This window comes from Glandiceps talaboti, chromosome 7, assembly GCF_964340395.1.
Source record: "Glandiceps talaboti chromosome 7, keGlaTala1.1, whole genome shotgun sequence".
Lineage (NCBI taxonomy): Eukaryota > Metazoa > Hemichordata > Enteropneusta > Spengelidae > Glandiceps > Glandiceps talaboti.
Window position 1 is genome coordinate 7569912 of NC_135555.1, and position 21741 is coordinate 7591652.

Genomic DNA, 21741 nt, shown 5'->3' on the forward strand with positions numbered 1-21741 from the left:
ATATTGCATCGCGCATGGCAGGTCATAATAAATTCAAAACAAGGAAAGATGGCGACTTGCACGGAGATGCTTCATGTTGACCGGGAGAAGTTGGATCCTCATTTTGATGGATACAAATTATCTCTCGACCCGTTACCAGTGTACAGAGTTTCAAATAACACAGGTAAGAATGGTAAATTGTTTGGAAATCATAACATTATTTTCACTGCTAGATAAATCTCCGCATATGTCCATGTTTCGCTGTGCTTCAAATAGCCACTGTATTCAGAACACCTCCGTGATGTACATGTAGTAAGTTCCACGTCACTCGTCTACACGTCATCCGAAGGCTCAACTAAAGATGCAATGTCTGCCTATTGCCAATATCTGAACAACTCTGTATTTTGAACAATTCAGTATTTCTGGTAAATCCATATCGTCCTTCTCTTTTTAAAAATAATCTTGATGCTGTTTAGAGCTGTAAATTCACAGTCAGTGAGCTTGATGTTGTTACTGCAATGGCGATATTGTTTATAATTATGATTTATAAATAAAAACTTCCAGGATTAACACATGGTATATACTGAGAGTCATTTTGATGTGAACTCCCATAAGATACAAGACTAGGCTACTTCTATATGCTACTAAAATGTTAAATGTTATGCTAACAGAGAATATATATATATATATATATATATATATATATATATATATATATATATATATATATATATATATATATATATATATATATATATATATATATATAATATGTATGGAACCATACATATGGATATATATAATATATATATATATATTAACAATTTTGATAATAATGCAAAGAAAGAAAATATAATCTACCAACTGTATTTATAATGTGTTGAACTGCAGAATCCCTGAAATTACAGACTATTGTCATTTACTAGTTACAGAACCAAATTTTTAATGAACACATTTGAAATGGTAGCCTACATGTACTGGTATATCGCATTACATCATGTTATTACAGCGATAGTAATGCAAAACGTATGTGTGTAATTATGATTTACTTATCCATACAGCTGTTGATAAGTCACCTACTATCCACTATTTTTATTTGGCAATTCTTAAAAGTGGAGGGGCTTTGATTAAACTACTCTAGTATAATGTTAATGTTGATACATGCCTTCTACGACATAACATTTGTCTTCTGCCATTGTTAGAACAGTTGATTGCATAGCACAGATTTCCTCAACATTTTATGTACGTATGATAATGTCATTGTACCGTTTATAAGTTTTATCTTAATACCAGGTTCCATTCATTCAATTGCAAGTAATGGTTTAATATGCTTCAGTAAGTAGGATACTGCAAGGACCTTTTAAATGTGTAGCAAAAATTATGCCAAAAAACATATCAACTCAGCTTGTATTCCTTTAAGCTAATTGATGGTTCACATTTTGTCCAATGTTCGAATACATTTATATTTGGTATTTCTGTAGGTATTGATGAAGTCAAACTTCAAGATAATCAATATTCATTGCAACATGTGAAAGCATTTGGTGTACATAATTATCTAGTACTGGACAAGTGGAATCCTAACTGTGTATTTTATGTTGATGATGAATGGAAAATACAGCAGAATAGAGTTGTCCTGGTGAGTGCTTTAAGAGCTTTGAAGTGATGAGAAGATAACACAGACTATACTTATGATATGATAGCAATCTTACAACTAAAAACATAGTTTCCTTGCCCTGGAATTATCTTTTGTATTAGTTCTGAACTCAGTGTGTAGATAATTTACGTAGGATATTTTGAACCACTCGGCTTTCTTCAACTGTTATTGTATACAATTCAATGATGTAGACTTGTCATATGACCTGAAGAAGGCAGAATGAATTAACCAAAATATAAAAGATAAATTATTTACACTCTGACTTTGAAAGTAATACTAAAAAGGCAATCTCACAGTTGTGCAAATGCACAATTTTCCATAATTCTATATCAAAACCTCATGCAGCATTGTAGGTCAAGAAACATCATTGAGATACTGTACTGGTTTTGTATATCCACAAGTATAGCTGTGTGATCTCTATGTTCCATGTGCCCTCTCATGAAAGACAAAGATGATTAAAATTGATTTCATATTGACAGGGAAAAGCCATAATTTGAGACTAATCTTCAAGGCCCAGTTCAGATTAGGTGTACATGTATAATCTGAGTGTAAAAACAGTTGTCTGGCAAAGCTTTAGAAAAAGTTGGTCCAGAACAGGGGAATGATCCTGTAAATGTAATGCTAATGGCTCTACTGATCAGAAAGCACTGATGCAAGAACTTTGAAACTTTGGCTTTGAAATTTATCAACATTGATAAACATAATTCAAGTGGTAGACCTGAGCTGCTCAGCATCATAATTGACACCTTTACTACATATCATGTTTTCACATCATCCAACTTTTTCTATTCATCAGGAAACTCACCTTGAACCCTCAAAGCCAGTGTTCCAGATTCCAGCAACCAACCACAAGACAGCTTCCAACAGACACTTTGTTTCATTTCATTTCCCTGATCCTAATTGGTCAGTACTAGCTGATGGTGCTGGTACACTGTTTATTTTGGAGACCAGTAATAGAGATCAAGCAGAGTTAACTGAATGGAAGGTAAGGGGTTTAAAACACGAAAGAAACCCTCATGGCATTTTTAAGTCTGAAACAGATTTCAATGACATCCACTCTATAATTAAAGGAAGGTACATTTCTTTTGCTGTTATTGAAATCAACCATCATGTATACATCCATTGTTACAAGATTGAGTAATTTTTCCACTTTCATTGAACAAGTATTCTGACATATGTTCATTGGTTGTAAACTATCTTCAAGTCATAAATATTCATGAGGAGTGACATCATAGAAATCTGACCAATCAATGGCTACCTCTTGACAAGACCATGGCTCTGCGCTTGGAAGATTCCTACAGAAAAGCTGAGGATAGCAGTAGCTCTGGTACGCTTTGGCACTCTTTGAACTGTGGCCTCTTTTAAATTTAAAGTTAGCCCAAAGGTCTAGCAGCTAGACTACCTCTTGAGGAATTTCATTACAGTAATGGCAATATGTTCTATGTGTACAGTTACCAAAACCTAAGGCATGGCAACTGTGTATTTATGACAAACCACTATGAAAGAATTATATGACTTTGAGAAAGTGGCCATTTACATGTAGCTTTATGGTGATGACAAATGTCGTGTTTTCTTTTCTCTGTAGATTGCATACTCTGAGGATGTGTGTGGTAGTGAGAGACCATTTATAGTGTTAGATTCCATCTTACACAAATCTGATACCAAGTATACCATTGATTGTTTACTTCTATACATTGAAGAAGCCAAACCAGAACCTTCCAATACTCCACAGAGATCCTCTACCTCCAGTTTTACCTCGATAATTGAATGGATAACTATCACCAGGCAAAGAGGTACGGCTCACTAGGCATATTAGTACATGTTTACTATTACCAGATATCGTAGTTGGGTTTACAAACTTCAATCTGAACGAGAATTTTAAATATCTTCAATGTCATAGCATCCTGTGGAAGGCAATAAAAATGTAATTTTTTGTTCATAGAAGAGGTATTATGGCAATTAGGAACACGACAGCTGTACAACATATTAAATTACAATTTTATGTAAATTTATTCAGAATGAAATACTGTTATAGTGTCACATGGGATTATGAAAGTGGACTATTATGTATCAACATTTGCAATCACCAAACAAAGAGATTTTGTAATTGTATGTGCATACATATTATAGTAATCACAGACAAAGAGGTTGTGTAGCATACATCATTTTTTTATACCCAAAAACTAGCAATATGTATTATCATTACAGAAGATGACCAATTCCAGGTTGAAAGGAAGAGAAAACTCCAGTCTAAGGCAGCACCTCAATATGCTGCTTTAGAACCATCAGGTGAAGCAGTGTATGTTGCTTCTGATGAAGATTATGAAATGGTTGAAGATTCTGTCAAACCTGTCGTAGTTAGAGATACAACAGAGCAGGTGACACAGAAAGGTAGATATACACAGACACTGTTTAAGCCCAACATAGATGACAGATTTTTGTCAAAAAACATTGTTGCTGACATTCTTTTCAACAAATATCAGTTGTGTGCATTGACTGAAAACAACATACACTTGCTGCCAATAGTTGTTGGATTGCCAAAAATGAACAGTGTACGGTGCCAACAATGTTGACAACAAAATCTTTTCTTTACCCATTCAGTGTCTCGTTTGGGGCACATGACAGGGATATTGTCTACTGTGATGTATATAATACCTCAGACCACAAATTTGTGGTCTGAAATAATACATAGCAGTCTACGGATGGATTGCACTGACAGATTGCATATTCTTTGTTAACAATTATGTTATCATTTCGGAGATAAAGCGTTTGTAAAGGTGAATACATCCATGTAGTTACAACACTGACACATGGGTTGTCATGCCATAAGCTACTGTGCAGTGAGATAAAATGCTATCAACAATGTTACTAACAACTGTGTGTGCCAAGTTTTAAGCTACATGGTTTGATATTAGGTAGCATGTGATATTTTGACAAGGTTTCATAAAAAATTGTGACATCTTGGCAAGGCCTCTCTACAAATAGTAGTGATAACCAACCAGTCTTTCTAAATGACAGATACCCTTTTTCCTTCCAGAAACTGTGTACAGTTGGACCCAGACCATGGAAGATGTGACAGTGACATTTATACTACCAGAAGGAATCAACAAAGCAGATATTGACTATAAGTTGACATCTAAGGATATTTCCCTGGGAATCAAAAACTCAGTGACACTACTACAAGGAGAACTGTTCAACATGGTAGAAGTCAGCAGTAGTGTTTGGACAATGGAAAATAGGATGTATGTTGTCATAGCAGTTTTATCGGACTTTCTCTAAGATACCTGCGTTTGTTGTTTCTTCCTGTCATAATGTCAAATTTTCTCACAACAAAGTTTTTGGCCATTTGTTGTCTCTTTAAATCAGTTTATCAGACTTTCTCATAAAGTGACTGATTTATAAACAAAATTTATTGGTGTTTTATTAAGAGTGGTATAAAAAGTAGGTAAAAATCAGTCATTTTACCAAGGTTCCCCACTATAGTTTGGTACACTGTATAGGAAACCATACTCGCTTTACCAGATATTTTCCTTTGTAGTGTATGGGAAACTGTGCTAGTTTTACTCGAGTTCCCCTTTATGTTACTGGGGGTTCCCAGACTTTAGCAAAAAACACGGAGTATACTATAATCAAGTAATAGACAGGGAAACAGAAATATTTAATGAAAGTATAAAACTACAACTTTCGTTAATCAAAACCCTTGTCAAAGCCATACCAAGTTAACCAGTCAGTTGTGATGTCTTCTCAAACCATAGCCCCTACTTTAGTCTATGCTCATCTATAATGTAAAGATCAAGACTGTTAGATTCACATCAGTTTATTATGTAACTGATCGTAATATGTGATGTATCTCCTTTGGTATCTTTAGGTTAGAAGTTACACTGACCAAAGTTGAAAGTGGACCATTTTGGTCTGAGGTGGTCAGAGGTGACCAGAGAGGGCAATATGTGACAGATGCAGACCAAGCAAGTGAAATTCATGAAAGACTAGCTAACCTGACTGCAGAGCAACTGGTAAGATAATTATATTAGACACAAGTCTCATATTAAAATAATATATGTAATATTTACTAATATAGGAGATTTCATTTGATATACAAGTACTCGCACTTGACTTGTTATTCTAATAGATTGTAGAATATAGATGTACATAGGTGTGTTTAGTCAGTAGTGCCCTTGTCCAGTTGCTGTAATAGGCTTTGATATTTAGCGTAAATGTCGATGTACTCAAACGTGATTCAGCAGGTTTGATGATTGCATGTGGTATATTTGATCTATTCTATGCTGTATTGATCATTTATTCAGATGTCAGGACAGCCATACACATATCATTGATAAAGAATCTATTGCTTGAAATGTCTGTTTTATTTTAAATAAATACTACTTATTATTTATTAAATATTACTTTTGAGACTGTTTGCCTGAATCATTACTTCTAATGTATGGTTTCACATTGTTAGAAAACATCAGTGAACATGACAGACGTTTTATTTGTGTTGTGTTAGTATGGCTAACGTATAACGTTATTGTGGTGCATTATGATTATTTTCTGTCTTCCTTCTCAGAGCCTCAGTGATGAAGACAGGAAACCAGCATACAACAGTCAAGAATTAGAAGAGTGTGATGCATTCCCAGAAGACTCCTCAGCCATGATCAGAATTGATGGCAATGAACATCACATCACAAACAAGGTTGGTAGATGTATTTTACCACACTTCACTAGATCTCAGCACTCAACATGGATGTATATAAGGGCTGGTAGCCAGCAAACATAACTCATGGCTACTCTGCAGTGTTTTGCTGGCTACTTTTTCAGGAATTTGTTTAAAAAATGTCTTTGTTTAACTCAGTATATTTCCATTGGTGGGCAATTCACCTACTTTTCACATTTGACCAGCTACTTTTAAAATTAGTTCCATCCCTGTCCATGACACTACATGGTGTGTTACATCAAGGACAGTGCTGTGCATCTTTTACCACACAGGTAAATAATTCACTAACTTCACCACACAGTGACACTAGATGAGACTACACTACATTACATAATATACATATCCACATTAAACCACATATTTTCAACTATGCTACACTACATCAAATTACACCATATCTCACTGCATCACTTCATATCAGCAATATCACACCACATTATATATACTATACAACACCACATAACACAGTATCTCACTACACCACATTTAAGCAACACACTTCAACAACACTGCCTTCATCACATCACTTCATATCACATCACCTCATGCCACGTCACGTCATGTCATGTCATGTCATGTCATGTCATATCACATCACATCACTTCGCAGCAGGCTTTTTCAAGAAGTTTATCAATGAATTAAATTGAATGAAACCATAAATATAAATTAAGTATGTATTTTATTGTTATTGCAGGTCAGCCTAGGTAGTCACCAGTGGTTATTTAACGTACAAATAGAACCAGACAAAGCCCCAGCTACCTGCTTACGACATGACGTGGATGGGTTAGTATGGCAACCAGAAAAACCTGATGCTGGTGGATCGTCCTGGAAACATATTGGCACATTCAATGCTTTAGGTTATGTTCAAGCCTCTAAAAGGGACAGAAAGTTTGCCAGTTGTGCTCCTGATTTGTCATATGCTTCACTATGTGACTGCTCCAGACATATCTATCTCTACAGACAATGTATACCTGCACAGACCCCTCTCAGAAACAGGAAAACTGGTCAGGTCGTTGGTCAGGTTGCCAAGCAACAGCTAGTTACATTAGACTGCAAAGAAAACATCTTAGGATTTCAAGCTTCAAAAGAAAGATTGTATATACTTACATCAAAGAATATATTTGTTGTCAGAATTCCCAAGAAATGAATTTACAATGAAAACCTTGTGTAGTGGGGATGTAGAAATTGGGTCCAATACTTGGACAGGCAGAGATTTGATTCCAAAAGTTTCAATAGAAAGTTAAAGGTATATGTAGTTGCATGTAGAATGGTAAGGTTGCTATATTGTTTGTTTGAAATTAGTTTGTAATGTTCTACTTATTTACAACTAGGATCCTTTCTGAGGTGAGGAAGATGGGGAATACTTGACATATGTTGCATACGTTTCTTGTAATATCAGCCATACCTTGCTCACCAAGTTATGTTAATCTTGCATTTTTTAAAGTCACACATGTCTAGTAACATTATAGTATATCTATAAGCATTCATGCATGTATAGGCCATTATATTTTCAAACCACTATATCAAGAGTTACAACCACATTACAGTATAAAATACAGAGTGATATTATATATTGATCGCTGTGTGGTAAGCAGCCTATCAATCATGACATCAGGCCAATGAAAATCATGAACTTTGACATGTGATTCCATTAAAAGTATAATTAGATGCAAGTAAGCCTTTAATGACTTGGTTTCAGTAACTCTATGTAATTACACCTCATATACATGTATTATATTTACATGAGTTAACATTGAATCTTGTCAAGGTATTTGATTTCAAATCGCAAACTATTATGCTTCAAATTGGGGTGGAAAATTCTCTAACTTACTATCTAGTATTGCTGATGATTTATATTACCTCATCTGATGTTTATTTTCAGTAAACATATATACATATAATGGTCATTTTATTCATGCGAATGTGACTTTGTGATAATATATACCTGTGCACCATCACATTAATGCAACCTACCTATGTCAATGCTACGTGAAATGAATGTAAATGCATCCATGTGTAAAATTATAAATCAGACAAATCATCATCATGTCTACGTGTGTTTATTTCTTGTATCTTGTGGAGGAGTTAGCAATTGTCCACTTAAAGTTTGAAGCACAAGCTGTCTTGAATGAAACTGTTTGTTTGTTTGTTTGAATGAAAAAATCCATCAGAAAACATATCATTAAAATTGATGGGCAAGTAGTAGACTGTATGAGTAGGAGATGTAGCTGAAATATGTTTTTGAAAAGTTTCCCATTTTTTGACATCCTACTAGTGGTATAAAGTTTTGTTTATAATAACATTGTCAACAAGATGGCACTGCAAAAATGCTGACATTGCTAGCAGCAAGTCTTTTTTGTACTACAGATGTACTTTGTCACTTGAAACCATAATGAAACAAACTATCCTGCTTCCAGCAATTTAGACATGACAATTATTCCAATTCGATGATGAAAAGTTGATGGAAATAAATCATGGATACTTGTGCATTAAAGTATTCCATACTGTATATGTATGTGGTGTAGCAGAGTGTATTTTACATTCTAGTGAGAAGTATAAATGCTGTAAGTAGCGACATACATTTGTACACTCTTAGTAGCCACATATACTGTCAGATAATCAAGTGGAAACAAGTTTACTTTGTTATTACTTCTTTATTATAGTTATTAAACACTTCCAATAAATTGATACGTTTTAAAATAACTGAAATTCTTTAATTAGAAATTGTTAATTGATAAACCACAAGAGGATAGTAATATTTGTAATGTTTTTGCACCAAATTGATAACATGTTAGTGGTAGTATCTTCACATAGGTAGGTCTATTTAATTCATACAAAATATAAATCCATCATTTCTCATCACATTAGTTACAGGATGAACATGAGTAAAATTATGTTTATGTCTGGCCAAGTGTGAAATGTTAAATGATTATCACTAAACACTAATCTCATCTTGGTGTGATACTTCTAAATTTCACTGAGTCAAAAGAAGCCAAAAATGTTTTCTGCTTATCCCCAGACACACCACATGGATATTTTGTCTTCAGAAATACTTACACTGAATCTGACACTGCTATATCTTAATATACACAGGCTTGGAATAAATGTTCATTTCTTGGCCCCCAATCTTAGCTGTGATAGTAGCACAACGGAATTAAACATATTCATCACTAACCCATAGATGATGAATGATAAGGTCTACTGTTCAACTAAGTATATACTGTTTCTGTATACTAATGTTGAATGGAGAGTTCTGATTTGTGCCTCAAAATCTGATACACATTACAAATTGGATTTTCTTTAAGAGTTGGTCACAGTTTAAAGGCATTTAGATATACAAGCATATTTCCTGAACAGGTACGCTTTGAGTATTCTAAATGTAATTAGATAATGTGGACACCTAGATGTGATAAACACTCCTACAATACGCTACTTTGTATGCACTTAGTTTGACAACTGTACGTCCATGTCATAATAAGGCAACACACTCCTGAGTCACTTTCTGCCATGAAGTCATGATCCAAGGCATGAAAAAGTACATCTGATATTAGCACACGATATTATATTGTACTGTATTGCACATAGTAATAAGTCTAGTCCAGACAGGTTCCATCACATTGTGGCAAGTATTCTTGAGAATGACACAACTAAAACCATTGTTGTCTGTCCAATTCCAAACACCATAGCATAGAGTGGCTCCATAGTAAAACCAGCTGCTCTATACACACCAGCAATGGCAACACCTTTAATAGATAAAACAAGCAATATCATTACATTGTACTTGCAAACATAAGATAAATTATGGATGTGCTATATATGGCAGTGTGTATTGAATTAGGGACTGTTGTCCTATTGTGTCCCAAGTTCCACTTGCAGATGAAAAATTATGGTATGTGATTTTGACTCACAAGATTATACGTCAACATGCAATGGGAGAGTATTATCAAGAATAAGGTAAGATATATTTGAAACAAGTTCTTACTTGTAATACTGCCTCCTGTCATTGGTCCAAGGAAACCCATAATAATTATTGCCACAGGAATGAATCTACCAATCTTATGCTTTCGAAGACAGAAGAATGCAATAATACTTGCAACTGCATGAACGAGTACTGATGAAAACAGGAACCATAAAAAGATGTGATACCACATTTCTGAAATTAAGAGACATGAAAATGCATAAAGGGTCATAGTGAAATCACAACCTACTTGTTGGTGATATATACTAAATTCATCAAAATAAATCTTTTGACGATGGAATGGTTCACAGTTATTATGCCCTCTATTTTGATACAGTGAATCAAATGCAAGCAAGCATTCATGGAGAGGTGCAACATGGAGTGGTAGTCGTTATTATCAGATGTTCTCATAGCTGGTCTCAGCATTATGTGACCAGTGTTTCTACAATGTAGATGTGTGAATCTCCAAACACTTAACTTCACACAGCCTTGTCCCAATATACAGCAGGCCTGTTTGTTAATTTTATAGGTTGGTGGAGAGTCTGTGGTTAAACTATGAATAAACAACTCAACATACACATGGACAACAAATCATAACCATGTTAATGAAATACACAATTAAGCCTACCACAATAATTGATTCACGTTGTCAGTACCTATGCAACAGATATTACAATAATATTTCCTATAAACAGGTTGGGTGTCCTTTAGCTGTAGTGGGATCACATTGACGTTCACTTTCGGACATTGATTATGAATGTCACTGACATTGTGAAATATGAAACTCTCAGACTCAAGTACTGACCTGCAAAACCTCGTAATGGGTCACTTGACAGTCCAATAACACTGGCAAAAGAATCAAACCGTGTTGTGAAGTCTTCTTGGTTAGCCATAATTATTTTTGACATTTCTAAATGAATGCAGATATCGCAAAAATTAGGATTTCAATCGAGACGATAGTTTTTGGGATTTCCTATTTACATCGTCGGCCATTTTGATTTGATTGTTCGCTAGCTGTGCACTCCACACAGTCACAACTCACGTGTTGTGATCGGGATTAGGCTCAGGTGTTTACCTCCGATTTTTTACGTATTGCTCCATTGGGGAACCAAGGATGTCTGATTCGGAAGAAGACTATAGCTCCGAAGAAGATGAAGACTACGTTCCATCGGGTAGGTATAGCGAAAGAAAGGTTTGTGACAGCCCTGTTGTAAATAGTATGTGATGGCGCACTGTAATTCGAGATGTCATTTGTGTTGTTATGATTGCATAGTGCTTGATGCAATCAACATCTTAGACCTAGGAACATAAATATTTCAACTGTTGTTGTCATTATTACCCAATTTGAAATGAGATTATCACTTAAGTGATATTGAACTCCTAGTTAAATGGCCGTTTATGATGATTAAAAAAAATAATGCATTCACTATATCAATATTTTAAGAAATATATCAGTAACACTGAACTTATGACGTTATGTACATGACACATTAGAAATGTTGTTATTTCAAGTTATCATTTGATGATAAGATTATGTCTCTTTGCAGCTGAAGAAAGTGATGAGGAAGATATTGTACAAGAGGACTCGGAAGGTACTGTTGCAGTAAAAGCTCAGAAAAAAGGAAAGAATAAAGATGAATCAAGGTATGTACATGTACTGTACATGCATATAGTATTATAGTTGTTTTGATTCAGCCAAGAAAATTAGAGTGGCCTAAGGGGCCTTGTCACTATGAGTCGAAGACGAGTAATGACAAAACTCTGAGGTCAGTGTCAAGTATTTTCTGACTGAATGAAGGAAACATTGGAGAATAATAATTACCATGCAAAATTATGATGAATTTCAAACTATTTTATTGATATTTCGAGCACCACAGAGACCCAATGATGTAAACACTTGTTGTCATGACAGAGACCAAGTCTCAAGGTATTAAATTTCATATTTTTTGGTCAAACATGTTCAACTTGTGCATGTGGTAAAATTACAATGTTACTTTCAGAAAGTTGACTTTTTTTTTGCACTTTTTTTTGCATTTTCTGACAAGTGAATGAATGTACTTGTGATATAATTTTCAGTTGTGTATATATCAACAGGGTACATCAAGTGAGTGGTCGTTATTATAATTTCATTACAGGAAAAGAAAAGGTGGCATACAGTTAGATGAAGAGGATGATAAGATAGCTAAGGAAGAAAGGGAAGAAGAAGAGGCACGAAAACTTGAGCTATCAAAGGAAATACAGAAAGAGCAAGAAAAGAAGAAGGAAGAAGAAGAAAAGAAGAAAGCTGATGATCTGTGGGCAAGTTTTCTAAGTGACGTTGATCCACCAGCAAAACCTAAACCCAAAACAAGTGTTAGTAGTTCAACATCACAGCAAAGCATTAGTCAAGTGGTAAGTTAGTTAGACAAATCCTAAACTTCTATCTATTGTATGAGAACTGTTTACGGGTAAAAACTGAAAACTAAACTCTCAAGGGACAAACCCTAGATGTTACCTTTTTTACCATCGCTTAAAATCAGCATGTATATGTGACAGCAGAATAGGAATTTTTATGTATTTGGGGAAAGAATGACGTCACATTCTCTGCCATATGCTAATGATAGTTACAGAATGTCAGACACTAATTTTTTATTCCCATAATGTAGATGTGTGACGCCAGTAAATAATGTTGCTGTTGTTATTTATCATGTAAGAGAATAATTGACCATTGTTTATTTTTGTGTATTTATTTTGTTATTATTTTTGTACAGGATAAAAGTGATGGAAGTAGAAGTGTTAATGCAAAGGAAAAGAAAGACGAGACCTCTAAAGAAACCGAAAAGAAACTCACAGTGACTAAAGTCTTTGATTTTGCTGGAGAAGAAGTAAAGTAAGAAATCAAAGAAACAATGTCATACAGATAATTGTTATTTGTTATTCATTGATTTCCACAAGTGTGCAAGAATGATGTCACAATTAGTAAAGACAGGGAAACAGGTCTTCTGTTCATCAATTTCCAATTTCAATCAAGTGTGGGCTCACCAAATTGAAATATTTAGATTATCAATTCCATAAGAAATCAATGTACAATATTCTGTAGACATATAGCTGATGTAGAATTTACTAATTGCCAACTTTTAAACCTATTTTCACTCATCAGAGACTATCGGTAATTTGATATGGTTTCTATAAAATAGGATGTATTGTCAACCCTTATATGGTTGCTCCAAAGATCTACCACAGTAACTATGGTATTTGATTTATATAGCAGCAAGGGTATCAAATAGAAATTAGGAGATTGATCATTGATTTATTGTTTCATGTGTGTATGTATGTAAGTGTGTGTGTGTGTGTGTGTGTGTGTGTGTGTGTGTGTGTGTGTGTGTGTCTGTATGTCTGTCTGTCTGTCTGTCTGTCTGTGTCTGTCTGTGTTTGTATCTGCATCTGTGTCTTTGTGTATGTATATATGTGTTTGCTGGCATCTGAAAGGACAGTGACATACTTAGCACATATCTGTATTTTCCTTTCTCAAAGAGTTACAGAACAGGTTGATGTTAATTCAAAGGAAGGCAAAGCATATTTAAAGCAGAAAGAAGCAGAGAAAGAAAGTCAGAAAGAAACAGAAAAGGGACAATCCAGCGGAATTTCCAAACCAACTATTGTATCAAGGCTAGGATCGGGTGTACCAGGGTAAGTCAAAATAATTCAGTCTTGATTTATTCATACATATACCAAAATAAATTATTGTGACAAAATATTAAACCATCAGTTTTCTACAGTTTGATTACTTAATTGTTATAACTAGAACAAATCTGTCATGACTTTCAGTAAACAGGTTCATAAGGTTGGAACTTCATATAATTAGTGATATTTGTTGATACAGAACCGATTGACTTTTTCCATACGTTTCAGCAGTGTGACAGTTGCCTACCTAAACTGACAATAATTAGGTTCACCACTAGATGGCAGTGTGGGTGGATGGGTGGGTGGGTGGTTGGGTGGTTGATTGGTTGGTTGGTTGTTTGTTTGTTTGTTTGTTTGTTTGTTTGTTTGTTCATTTGTTCATTCTCTGGTAAAATGACAGACTTGATTTCCCTGAAAACAAGACAGTGACTTGCTGAGTTTCTTTAAATATTTAATAATATTAATAAGCTTTAATATGGGAAAGTTTTGAGAGATTTGAATATTATTAACTTTAATTTTCAGGCAAATTGGCTGCTGAGGCATATTCTAACTTAGTATCTTCTGTCATCTTCATTTCTTACAGATTAAAACGACCAAGGGGTGGTCTCAGTGGTGTTCTTGGCAAAATAAACAAGAAGCCTAAAATGAGTACATTGGTAAGTTAAAATATATGAAGTGTGTTTTCATTGTCACTTTACTATAACTACAATAACAATATATTTGAAATGCATGTATCAAGTCTTCACTAAATCTAATACCATCTTCCTTGAAAGCACAACAGCTCGATGTTTCGTTTGCCCTCATCTAGGTATGTTAGAAATTAAAACAGAGGGAAGAAACACATATGTCAAGGAATTGTCACTAAATGGTACAATATCCAATCAAGACACACAGGTCTTTCCATAGGCCATGACAATTGTAGACTGTACAATCACAGTCATTGGTAATGCACCGCATGCTGTGCCAATCCAGAATGTGTCAGTAGAATATGTGGAGCGCCACCAATGACTGCATTTTACAATCTTAGGAATCTATATCTGTGTTGTACAGCATCAATGGATGATGCAGATTTAAAGTGTAATAATCATCTGATTCACATACATACCTCAGAGTCCTAAATTTGGGAAACTTTGACAGTAACTATGGACACTCAAACAAATTTTATGTTTGCATGGATATATACATGGTTAATGAAAGACTATCTTCCCCAAATGAACTTGTGTCATGCAAATAAACCAAATTCAACGTGATGGTGGGATGGGTAAGAGTTTGCATTGTAACCATGACGAGACGCATCATGTTTGTCAAAGAACAAAATGAACTTGCGTATCAGATGACCTCTGAACTTACCAAGAGATTCATCACATATACAATATTCCTAAGGTCAATGAAGCTAAGGTCAATGAAGTAACTACAGTAAATAGATATATCAAATCAATTTCAAAATCCTAAAATTCATAGTTATCTTTATCATGTTACATCTCTTTATTTATGACTTTGTGCTGGGAAAGTGTTCTGCTGTAAATTGCAAATTGTAAATTTAGTTTTATCAGTGATTTTCCACGTGTACATCTACAGGTGAGGTTACAGTATGAAACAAAATACAGAGTAATGTTTTGTTGTTATGTCTGTTGAGTAGGGAACAAAAATTCTGAATAATTTTTAATTTTTCCATTTTTTATTCGTCATTTTTAACGCTACTACAGTCTGCTTTGAAACATAAATGTTATTATTTTTTGGGGGTTACTTATTTGTCTATTTCCAAGAGCACAAGTGACAAATCAAATTCCAAAGTTTATTTTGTCATGTACACATGGTAATAGAGCATCTGTATATGTAGTTCACAAACTCTGTAATTGGAGTCATGATGGGCGAATGGTTCATGTTGCAGATTCAAGCTCTGTCGCTACCATTTGTTTCTGAGTGACTAAAGGCCTTGGGCAAGATTGTGCCTCAGTCAACCCAGTTGTGTAATTGGGTAGGAGAGAGGTTGCAATGTGAATGCTTTAATCCTATGCACGTATAGAGGTTGCAATGGATTGTATGCATCCCAGGGAGTTGAGGAAGTATAAAGGGCTGTTGTGCCGCTATAGATCCATGCCAGGGGTAACAATTGTAAAATGCTTTGAGCATAGTGTGGGAAAGCGCTATATAAAAACCAACATTATTATTATCATTGTCTGTCTGTATTTTTCAGCAAAAGTCACATTTAGACTGGAAGTCATTTAAAGAAGATGAAGGGATTGAAGAAGAACTAACTCAACATAACAAAGGCAAAGAAGGGTAAGATCTTTACAGTACCTTTAGAGAAATAAGAAGTGTGCACATGCACCTTGCAATACTTTTGAGATCTGGAATAGTTAAAATGGACTGAAGTTAATTGTAACTTTAGAGTGGTTTTAATAAAACCTGGAAAAAATAGGCTTTTGTGTCATTGCATTTTGTGAATTTTATCAGCAAACAAATATTACAAATCTGAGACATAAACTAAAATGATTGTTATTACATGAGGTAGATTACACAAGTGTATGATAGCTATGCCTTTGTTTGGGGATATCCCTGATTGTAATCAAGATAGTGTAAACACTGGATGAGGTTGGATGTGCTACTGAAACTTTTTTTACATCAACAGATGTCCATTGATAGCTTACATATCGCAATAATAGATTTTAGTATTGAATCAAACTTTTGTTCCAAATGCAAACTTGAAAACTTTACCTGAAATTTTCAACTGCACACTTCAGTCTTTGTCAACAGATTGACTCGCTGTTCAGCATGTGACCTTATGGATATGTGAGCCTAATAAGGTGACTGGAAGTTTATAAACTATAAAGTTTGTGTTTGGTGCAAAAGTACAATTCAGTTGTATGGTTTACCAACACAGATGAATTTATATTTGAAAATAATAGTTTTAAATTGTGTCTTTGTTTTATAGCTTCCTTATAGTCAATCTACCGCTGTGGTAAAATCTCTCAGTAATATCAACCATACATTTCTCTTGCAGGTATCTTGAAAAACAGGCTTTCTTGGAACGAACAGATGTCAGGCAATATGAAATGGAGAAAACTGTGCGCCTTGGTGTTAATAAAGGAAAGAGATGACAAAATGAAAACCATTCAAAACAGATGAACTATTGAAAGATAGAGAGTCATGAAAAATTTTAAAAAAGAGGAGCTTCAACCCAGACTACTTTTAAGATATTGGAAACAAAAATGATAGTTTTCATATATTGCTAAAAGATGTAAGCAGCATCCTGTTACTGCATAGAATGACCACAAAAAACATTGAAGCTGCACTAGCTGCAACTAGAACAATTTTAGAAAAAAAATTTTGTTAACTATAATGACTTAATTGTAATATTGTACATCCTTCAAAGTATTGAATCACCTGTGGGTAAACATTTTTAGTGTAGCAGTATGGTGCAATATATCCAATCAAATTGATTTTTTGGGTCACATCCAAAAATCAGTGCCCCAATGAATCATATGATTTCAATATATTACTGTATACTACTTGTAGATAAAATAGACCTCTAATTGATAAGTACAATATCTCATTATTGGTATATTTTAACAAATTTTAGTGAAAATATAGTTTGTTGAATCGTCAAAAAAATAATACCCCAGTTACAGCTAGTGCAGCTTTGATATCCCAAACTACAGTATAGGATGTTTTGTGAGCACAGAAATAGCTAGTGGATGCTACATATAAAACTGAATGTAAGTGTTATACTGATGAAAGGGTTCAGAGTGTGTGTGTGTGTGTGTGTGTGTGTGTAGATTGTAAGATACCTTGTGTCTCTCACTCCTACTCTGGCTTCTCTTTGAAGTAGTATCTGGTAAGATGGCACAACATGTTATTTCTTATTGAGTAGTCTGACTTGAGAGATGCAAAGTATTTCTACTGTTAGACTATTGATAAAAGGACAGAATCCCAGTCCCTCAGAAAGTAGTCTATGATACAACACAGCCCTTAGAGAAAATTATATGATAAAATCGCAAACACATGCTAGGGCTTGACACCCTTTAAATGTGTTTGAAAACATTTACTTAGCAATGACACGATGATAGTGTCCCTAGAACACATATTTCAACAAAGTGGCATGCATTTGAAACTGCAAGATTTGTTGTGTTATTCCACCCTCATCAGCCATCTCTTCCGAGGGATAGGCCAATGAGGGCGCCCTCATATGGCATATCTTACACAGACTACAGTAAATGCAGTAATTATCACAAATCTACAGGATGTGTTCGTTCTAAGATATTCAACTGATTTTTATGGATCTGTTACTTTTATGAATATTACTGCATTCCATAATGACCTTCTATTATTCAGTGTGTGTTGAGATTTATACCTGAAGTGACATTTCCCATGGCTTGTATATGAGTAGCCTTGCTACAAAATCTGAATGAATAATGAATGAGTAAACGATAATCACTTTTCATTAACATTTATTTGAAGTATGTTTTTTGACCAGTCTGGATGCCAACATGGTATCTTATTATCATCTCTACCCCAAAATCTAAAGAGATCTTCAGATTCAAACCAATGGATAGCCTCTTGACTAGTTTTTGACAAAAATGATATCAAATGTTGAAAACTCTTTTAGTATGTCTCACTTATTCCATATAGATATGATAAATTTTATGTTGACCATTTCCAACATTGTTCTGTCGGGTGATATGAGTTTGGCCATTTCCCATATTGTTTGGTGTGATGATCTGATTCTGAGCATTTTCCACATTGTTCTGTGTGTTGATCTGATCTGAGTATTTCCAACATTGTTCTGTCTGGTGATCTGGTTCTGAGTATTTCCACATTGTTCTGTCTGGTGATCTGGTTCTGAGTATTTCCACATTGTTCTGTCTGGTGATCTGGTTCAAAGCACTTTCCACATTGTTCTGTCTGGTGATCTGGTTCTAAGCACTTTCCACATTGTTCTGTCAGGTGGTTTGATTCTGTATGTGAATCTACTCTATTTTGAGATAGTAAAGTATTGCATGCAATATTAGTTTTACCAGTACCATACATATATTGCCAAATATCTCACTGTACTATGTAAATGTGCTCCAGAAAGTGCTCCAGAATAATTTAGGCTAGGCATATTAGCACAAGACAATACTCTCATTATCTATGGCATGTCAAATAATAAATAAAGAATATTTAAAACAAATGTATGCCATTAGTCAAAATATTTTATTAGACCTGATATTAGACTGTAAGATACATTGTGTCGCTCCACCCTTATCACTCTCACTCTCTCTCTCTCTCTCTCTCTCTCTCTCTCTCTCTCTCTCTCTCTCTCTCTCTCTCTCTCTCTCTCTCTCTCTCTCTCTCTCTCTCTCTCTCTCTCTCTCTCTCTCTCTCTCTCTCTCTCTCTCTCTCTCTCTCTCTCTCTCTCTCTCTCTCTCTCTCTCTCTCTCTCTCTCTCTCTCTCTCTCTCTCCACAATATATGATTGTATTATTATGATATGATGTTGATATGTGATGAAATGATAATACAATAGAGTGTGAGAAAGTATTTGTGGTTTTACTGAAACTTTAGTACCAGTGTATGCATTGGAGAAACAAAGTTGCAACCTTCAGAGTTTCTTTTTAAATGGCCAAGTAAATTGAATATATATGTTGATAACAGATTAGTACAGTAGCCGCAAATACCATGAATGTGGATAGTCACTGATTATCATTAATGAATGCACAGCTTAAGTGAGGTCAAGTGTAAGTAAAGGTTATTTTATCACAAGCGGGCAATGTTACCTTGTCCAAACATTTCGTGTACACTCAATTGAGTTCTTCAGTGGACTGATTGTTTTCACCAGGTCAGTGTTAATGGCATCAAGTAGTCATATAGACATGAAGCAAATGTGTGTGTGTGTGTGTGTGTGTGTGTGTGTGTGTGTGTGTGCATGCACATGCAAACAAAAAAACAACTGCAGAACCAATAACCATCTTCATCAAATCGAGAAATTCAAGAAGGACACCAAGACACATCGTTTGCAAGAGCTTTCTCCAACTTTTTATGTTGATATTGTTCCTGTTCAGTGCCATAGAACATTATGTCTTATTGGATTTTGGCTATACAAATTCTTTTGATTGATTGATTGATTGATTGATTGATTGATTGATTGATTGATTTGTGTTTGGTTAGGTTGTTACCTAGGATGTCTAGCTAGTGGATTTTTCAAATAAAATTGATGATATAGATGTGATTCAAAGTTAAGTTTCAAAAAATGATTTTTGGTAAAATACAAACAAAAAACCTTACAATATTCAAGAACTATTGGGCAGATTGGTCAGAAATTTGGTGATGTCCCAAAGGTGCCTCAATGAAGAATTGTTCAAGATGAAAGTCAATTGTTAATTTGGAAATTAGGTTGCAAGAATTTGATACTTAGTCAAAAATCTTTATTTCCAAAACTACCAAATAGCTAAGTCCGAAATTTGTTGAAGAGTAGATGAGTTGTTCTTGAAAAGATGTCATTCAGTGCTGATATAAAATTTGGTTGGGATACTGCTAGAGGTGTGTCAATGGAAAAAGTAATTCAAAATGTATAGACATAACTATTCCTAGCAACCAAGATCATGGCTTTAGCAACAATCAAATGTCAGCATCAACAGTGACTTATAGTGAAATAAATATGCATTTTTAGTACAACTGAACTGAACTTGGTCAAAAAATCTATAATTCCAAAACTACTGAGCAGATTCAGCTGAAATTTAATGGAGATTCATCTTGGGATGTGTAGATGAACAACATGATGATCCCATCAGAGATATCCAAATTAAGTCTAAAACTCTCAATTTTAGATGAAAATCTATATCTCGAAAATTACCAAGTGAATAGGCTGAAATTTTGCTGGGGTGTTTCTGAAAGTGTTATTCTACAGAGACTCAAATTATTTTGATACAACTGCCCCTAGCAACAAATACCATTTCCTTAGCAACAGGCGAATGACAGATTAGATAAAGGTAGGAACACCTTTGGTATTTTATGTGAATTTTAACACCTTTGGTATTTTATGTGAATTCAAAATGAACACTAGTGTGCCAACTAACTAGGACGACATCCATAGCAAAAACCAAACAAGAGCGTCTTTAGCAAATATAACAATAATGATTTATATAAATCAACCCACTTATGCTCAATGGTGTCCTACATGCCATTATGTTACCTAGAGCCCTTATTTTGGTACTCATTTGTTTATAAGTCTTATTTCTTCTTTGATATCTGTTCGATCACATATTTTATATATTTTTTATCAAGATTTTCAATGCCAAAAATTTCTAAACGATGTTAAACATCACATTTGGGCAATATGCCATACACCTTAATTCCTGGGGCAAATGGGTCAAATAAACAACCGACAACCCGGTCTATGTAGTCTGGAGTTCTAAACTGGTACAGTATTTATGTATTAAAAACTTCATTACTAATACCATTTGTAATGAATTTTTTAATCCGTAATACGTACCAGTTAAGAACTGTAGACTATATCTTTTGTGAAGAGCCCGCATTGCAAATGCCCACGGGAACATAAATTCAGACAGGGTATACGGGATGCTCAATAAAAAAATTAACTGTAGTCAATGTCACCTTTCATGTGTTTATTATGTATAGTAAAATGTAAATTGGCCCTTAATAATTCATATGTAGTATTACGTACGTACTCATCAAAATTCACGGACAAAAGGTTGTTCATATTAATTTTTAAATTATTATTATTTTGATAAATATTTACTATTTTGTCATTTCTGTTTTCAATCTGTCAAAGTTT

At 34.5% G+C, this 21741-nt stretch overlaps 3 protein-coding genes across 3 annotated transcripts; 2 read left to right on the top strand and 1 right to left on the bottom strand.

The window, feature by feature from the left end:
- Window positions 1-38: 38 nt before the first annotated feature.
- On the top strand, window positions 39-8616 carry LOC144437660 (nudC domain-containing protein 1-like). Its single transcript, XM_078126657.1, has 9 exons — window positions 39-163; window positions 1461-1615; window positions 2430-2618; window positions 3219-3426; window positions 3842-4024; window positions 4671-4875; window positions 5502-5646; window positions 6198-6323; window positions 7039-8616. The coding sequence occupies exons 1-9, from the start codon at window positions 49-51 to the stop codon at window positions 7489-7491; spliced, it is 1779 nt and encodes a 592-aa protein (XP_077982783.1). The 5' UTR covers window positions 39-48; the 3' UTR covers window positions 7492-8616.
- Window positions 8617-9123: 507 nt separating this feature from the next.
- LOC144437880 (transmembrane protein 170A-like) lies at window positions 9124-11280 on the bottom strand. Its single transcript, XM_078126912.1, has 3 exons — window positions 11108-11280; window positions 10327-10497; window positions 9124-10087 (listed from the first exon to the last, which is right to left on the bottom strand). The coding sequence occupies exons 1-3, from the start codon at window positions 11208-11210 to the stop codon at window positions 9957-9959; spliced, it is 405 nt and encodes a 134-aa protein (XP_077983038.1). The 5' UTR covers window positions 11211-11280; the 3' UTR covers window positions 9124-9956.
- A 57-nt stretch (window positions 11281-11337) lies between these two features.
- LOC144437610 (craniofacial development protein 1-like) lies at window positions 11338-19093 on the top strand. Its single transcript, XM_078126586.1, has 8 exons — window positions 11338-11474; window positions 11850-11946; window positions 12438-12693; window positions 13053-13171; window positions 13816-13971; window positions 14549-14621; window positions 16163-16248; window positions 16970-19093. The coding sequence occupies exons 1-8, from the start codon at window positions 11417-11419 to the stop codon at window positions 17064-17066; spliced, it is 942 nt and encodes a 313-aa protein (XP_077982712.1). The 5' UTR covers window positions 11338-11416; the 3' UTR covers window positions 17067-19093.
- Window positions 19094-21741: the final 2648 nt, after the last annotated feature.

Coding starts and splice junctions, on each gene's coding strand:
- LOC144437880 (XM_078126912.1), bottom strand. CDS start 11,210: ATGTCAAAAATAATTATGGCTAACCAAGAAGACTTCACAACACGGTTT. Junction 10,498..11,107: donor CCCATTACGAGGTTTTGCAG/GTCAGTACTTGA, acceptor TCTTAATTTCAG/AAATGTGGTATCACATCTTT. Junction 10,088..10,326: donor GACAGGAGGCAGTATTACAA/GTAAGAACTTGT, acceptor TATCTATTAAAG/GTGTTGCCATTGCTGGTGTG.
- LOC144437610 (XM_078126586.1), top strand. CDS start 11,417: ATGTCTGATTCGGAAGAAGACTATAGCTCCGAAGAAGATGAAGACTAC. Junction 14,622..16,162: donor AGCCTAAAATGAGTACATTG/GTAAGTTAAAAT, acceptor TGTATTTTTCAG/CAAAAGTCACATTTAGACTG. Junction 16,249..16,969: donor CATAACAAAGGCAAAGAAGG/GTAAGATCTTTA, acceptor TTTCTCTTGCAG/GTATCTTGAAAAACAGGCTT.
- LOC144437660 (XM_078126657.1), top strand. CDS start 49: ATGGCGACTTGCACGGAGATGCTTCATGTTGACCGGGAGAAGTTGGAT. Junction 1,616..2,429: donor AGCAGAATAGAGTTGTCCTG/GTGAGTGCTTTA, acceptor TCTATTCATCAG/GAAACTCACCTTGAACCCTC. Junction 3,427..3,841: donor AACTATCACCAGGCAAAGAG/GTACGGCTCACT, acceptor TTATCATTACAG/AAGATGACCAATTCCAGGTT.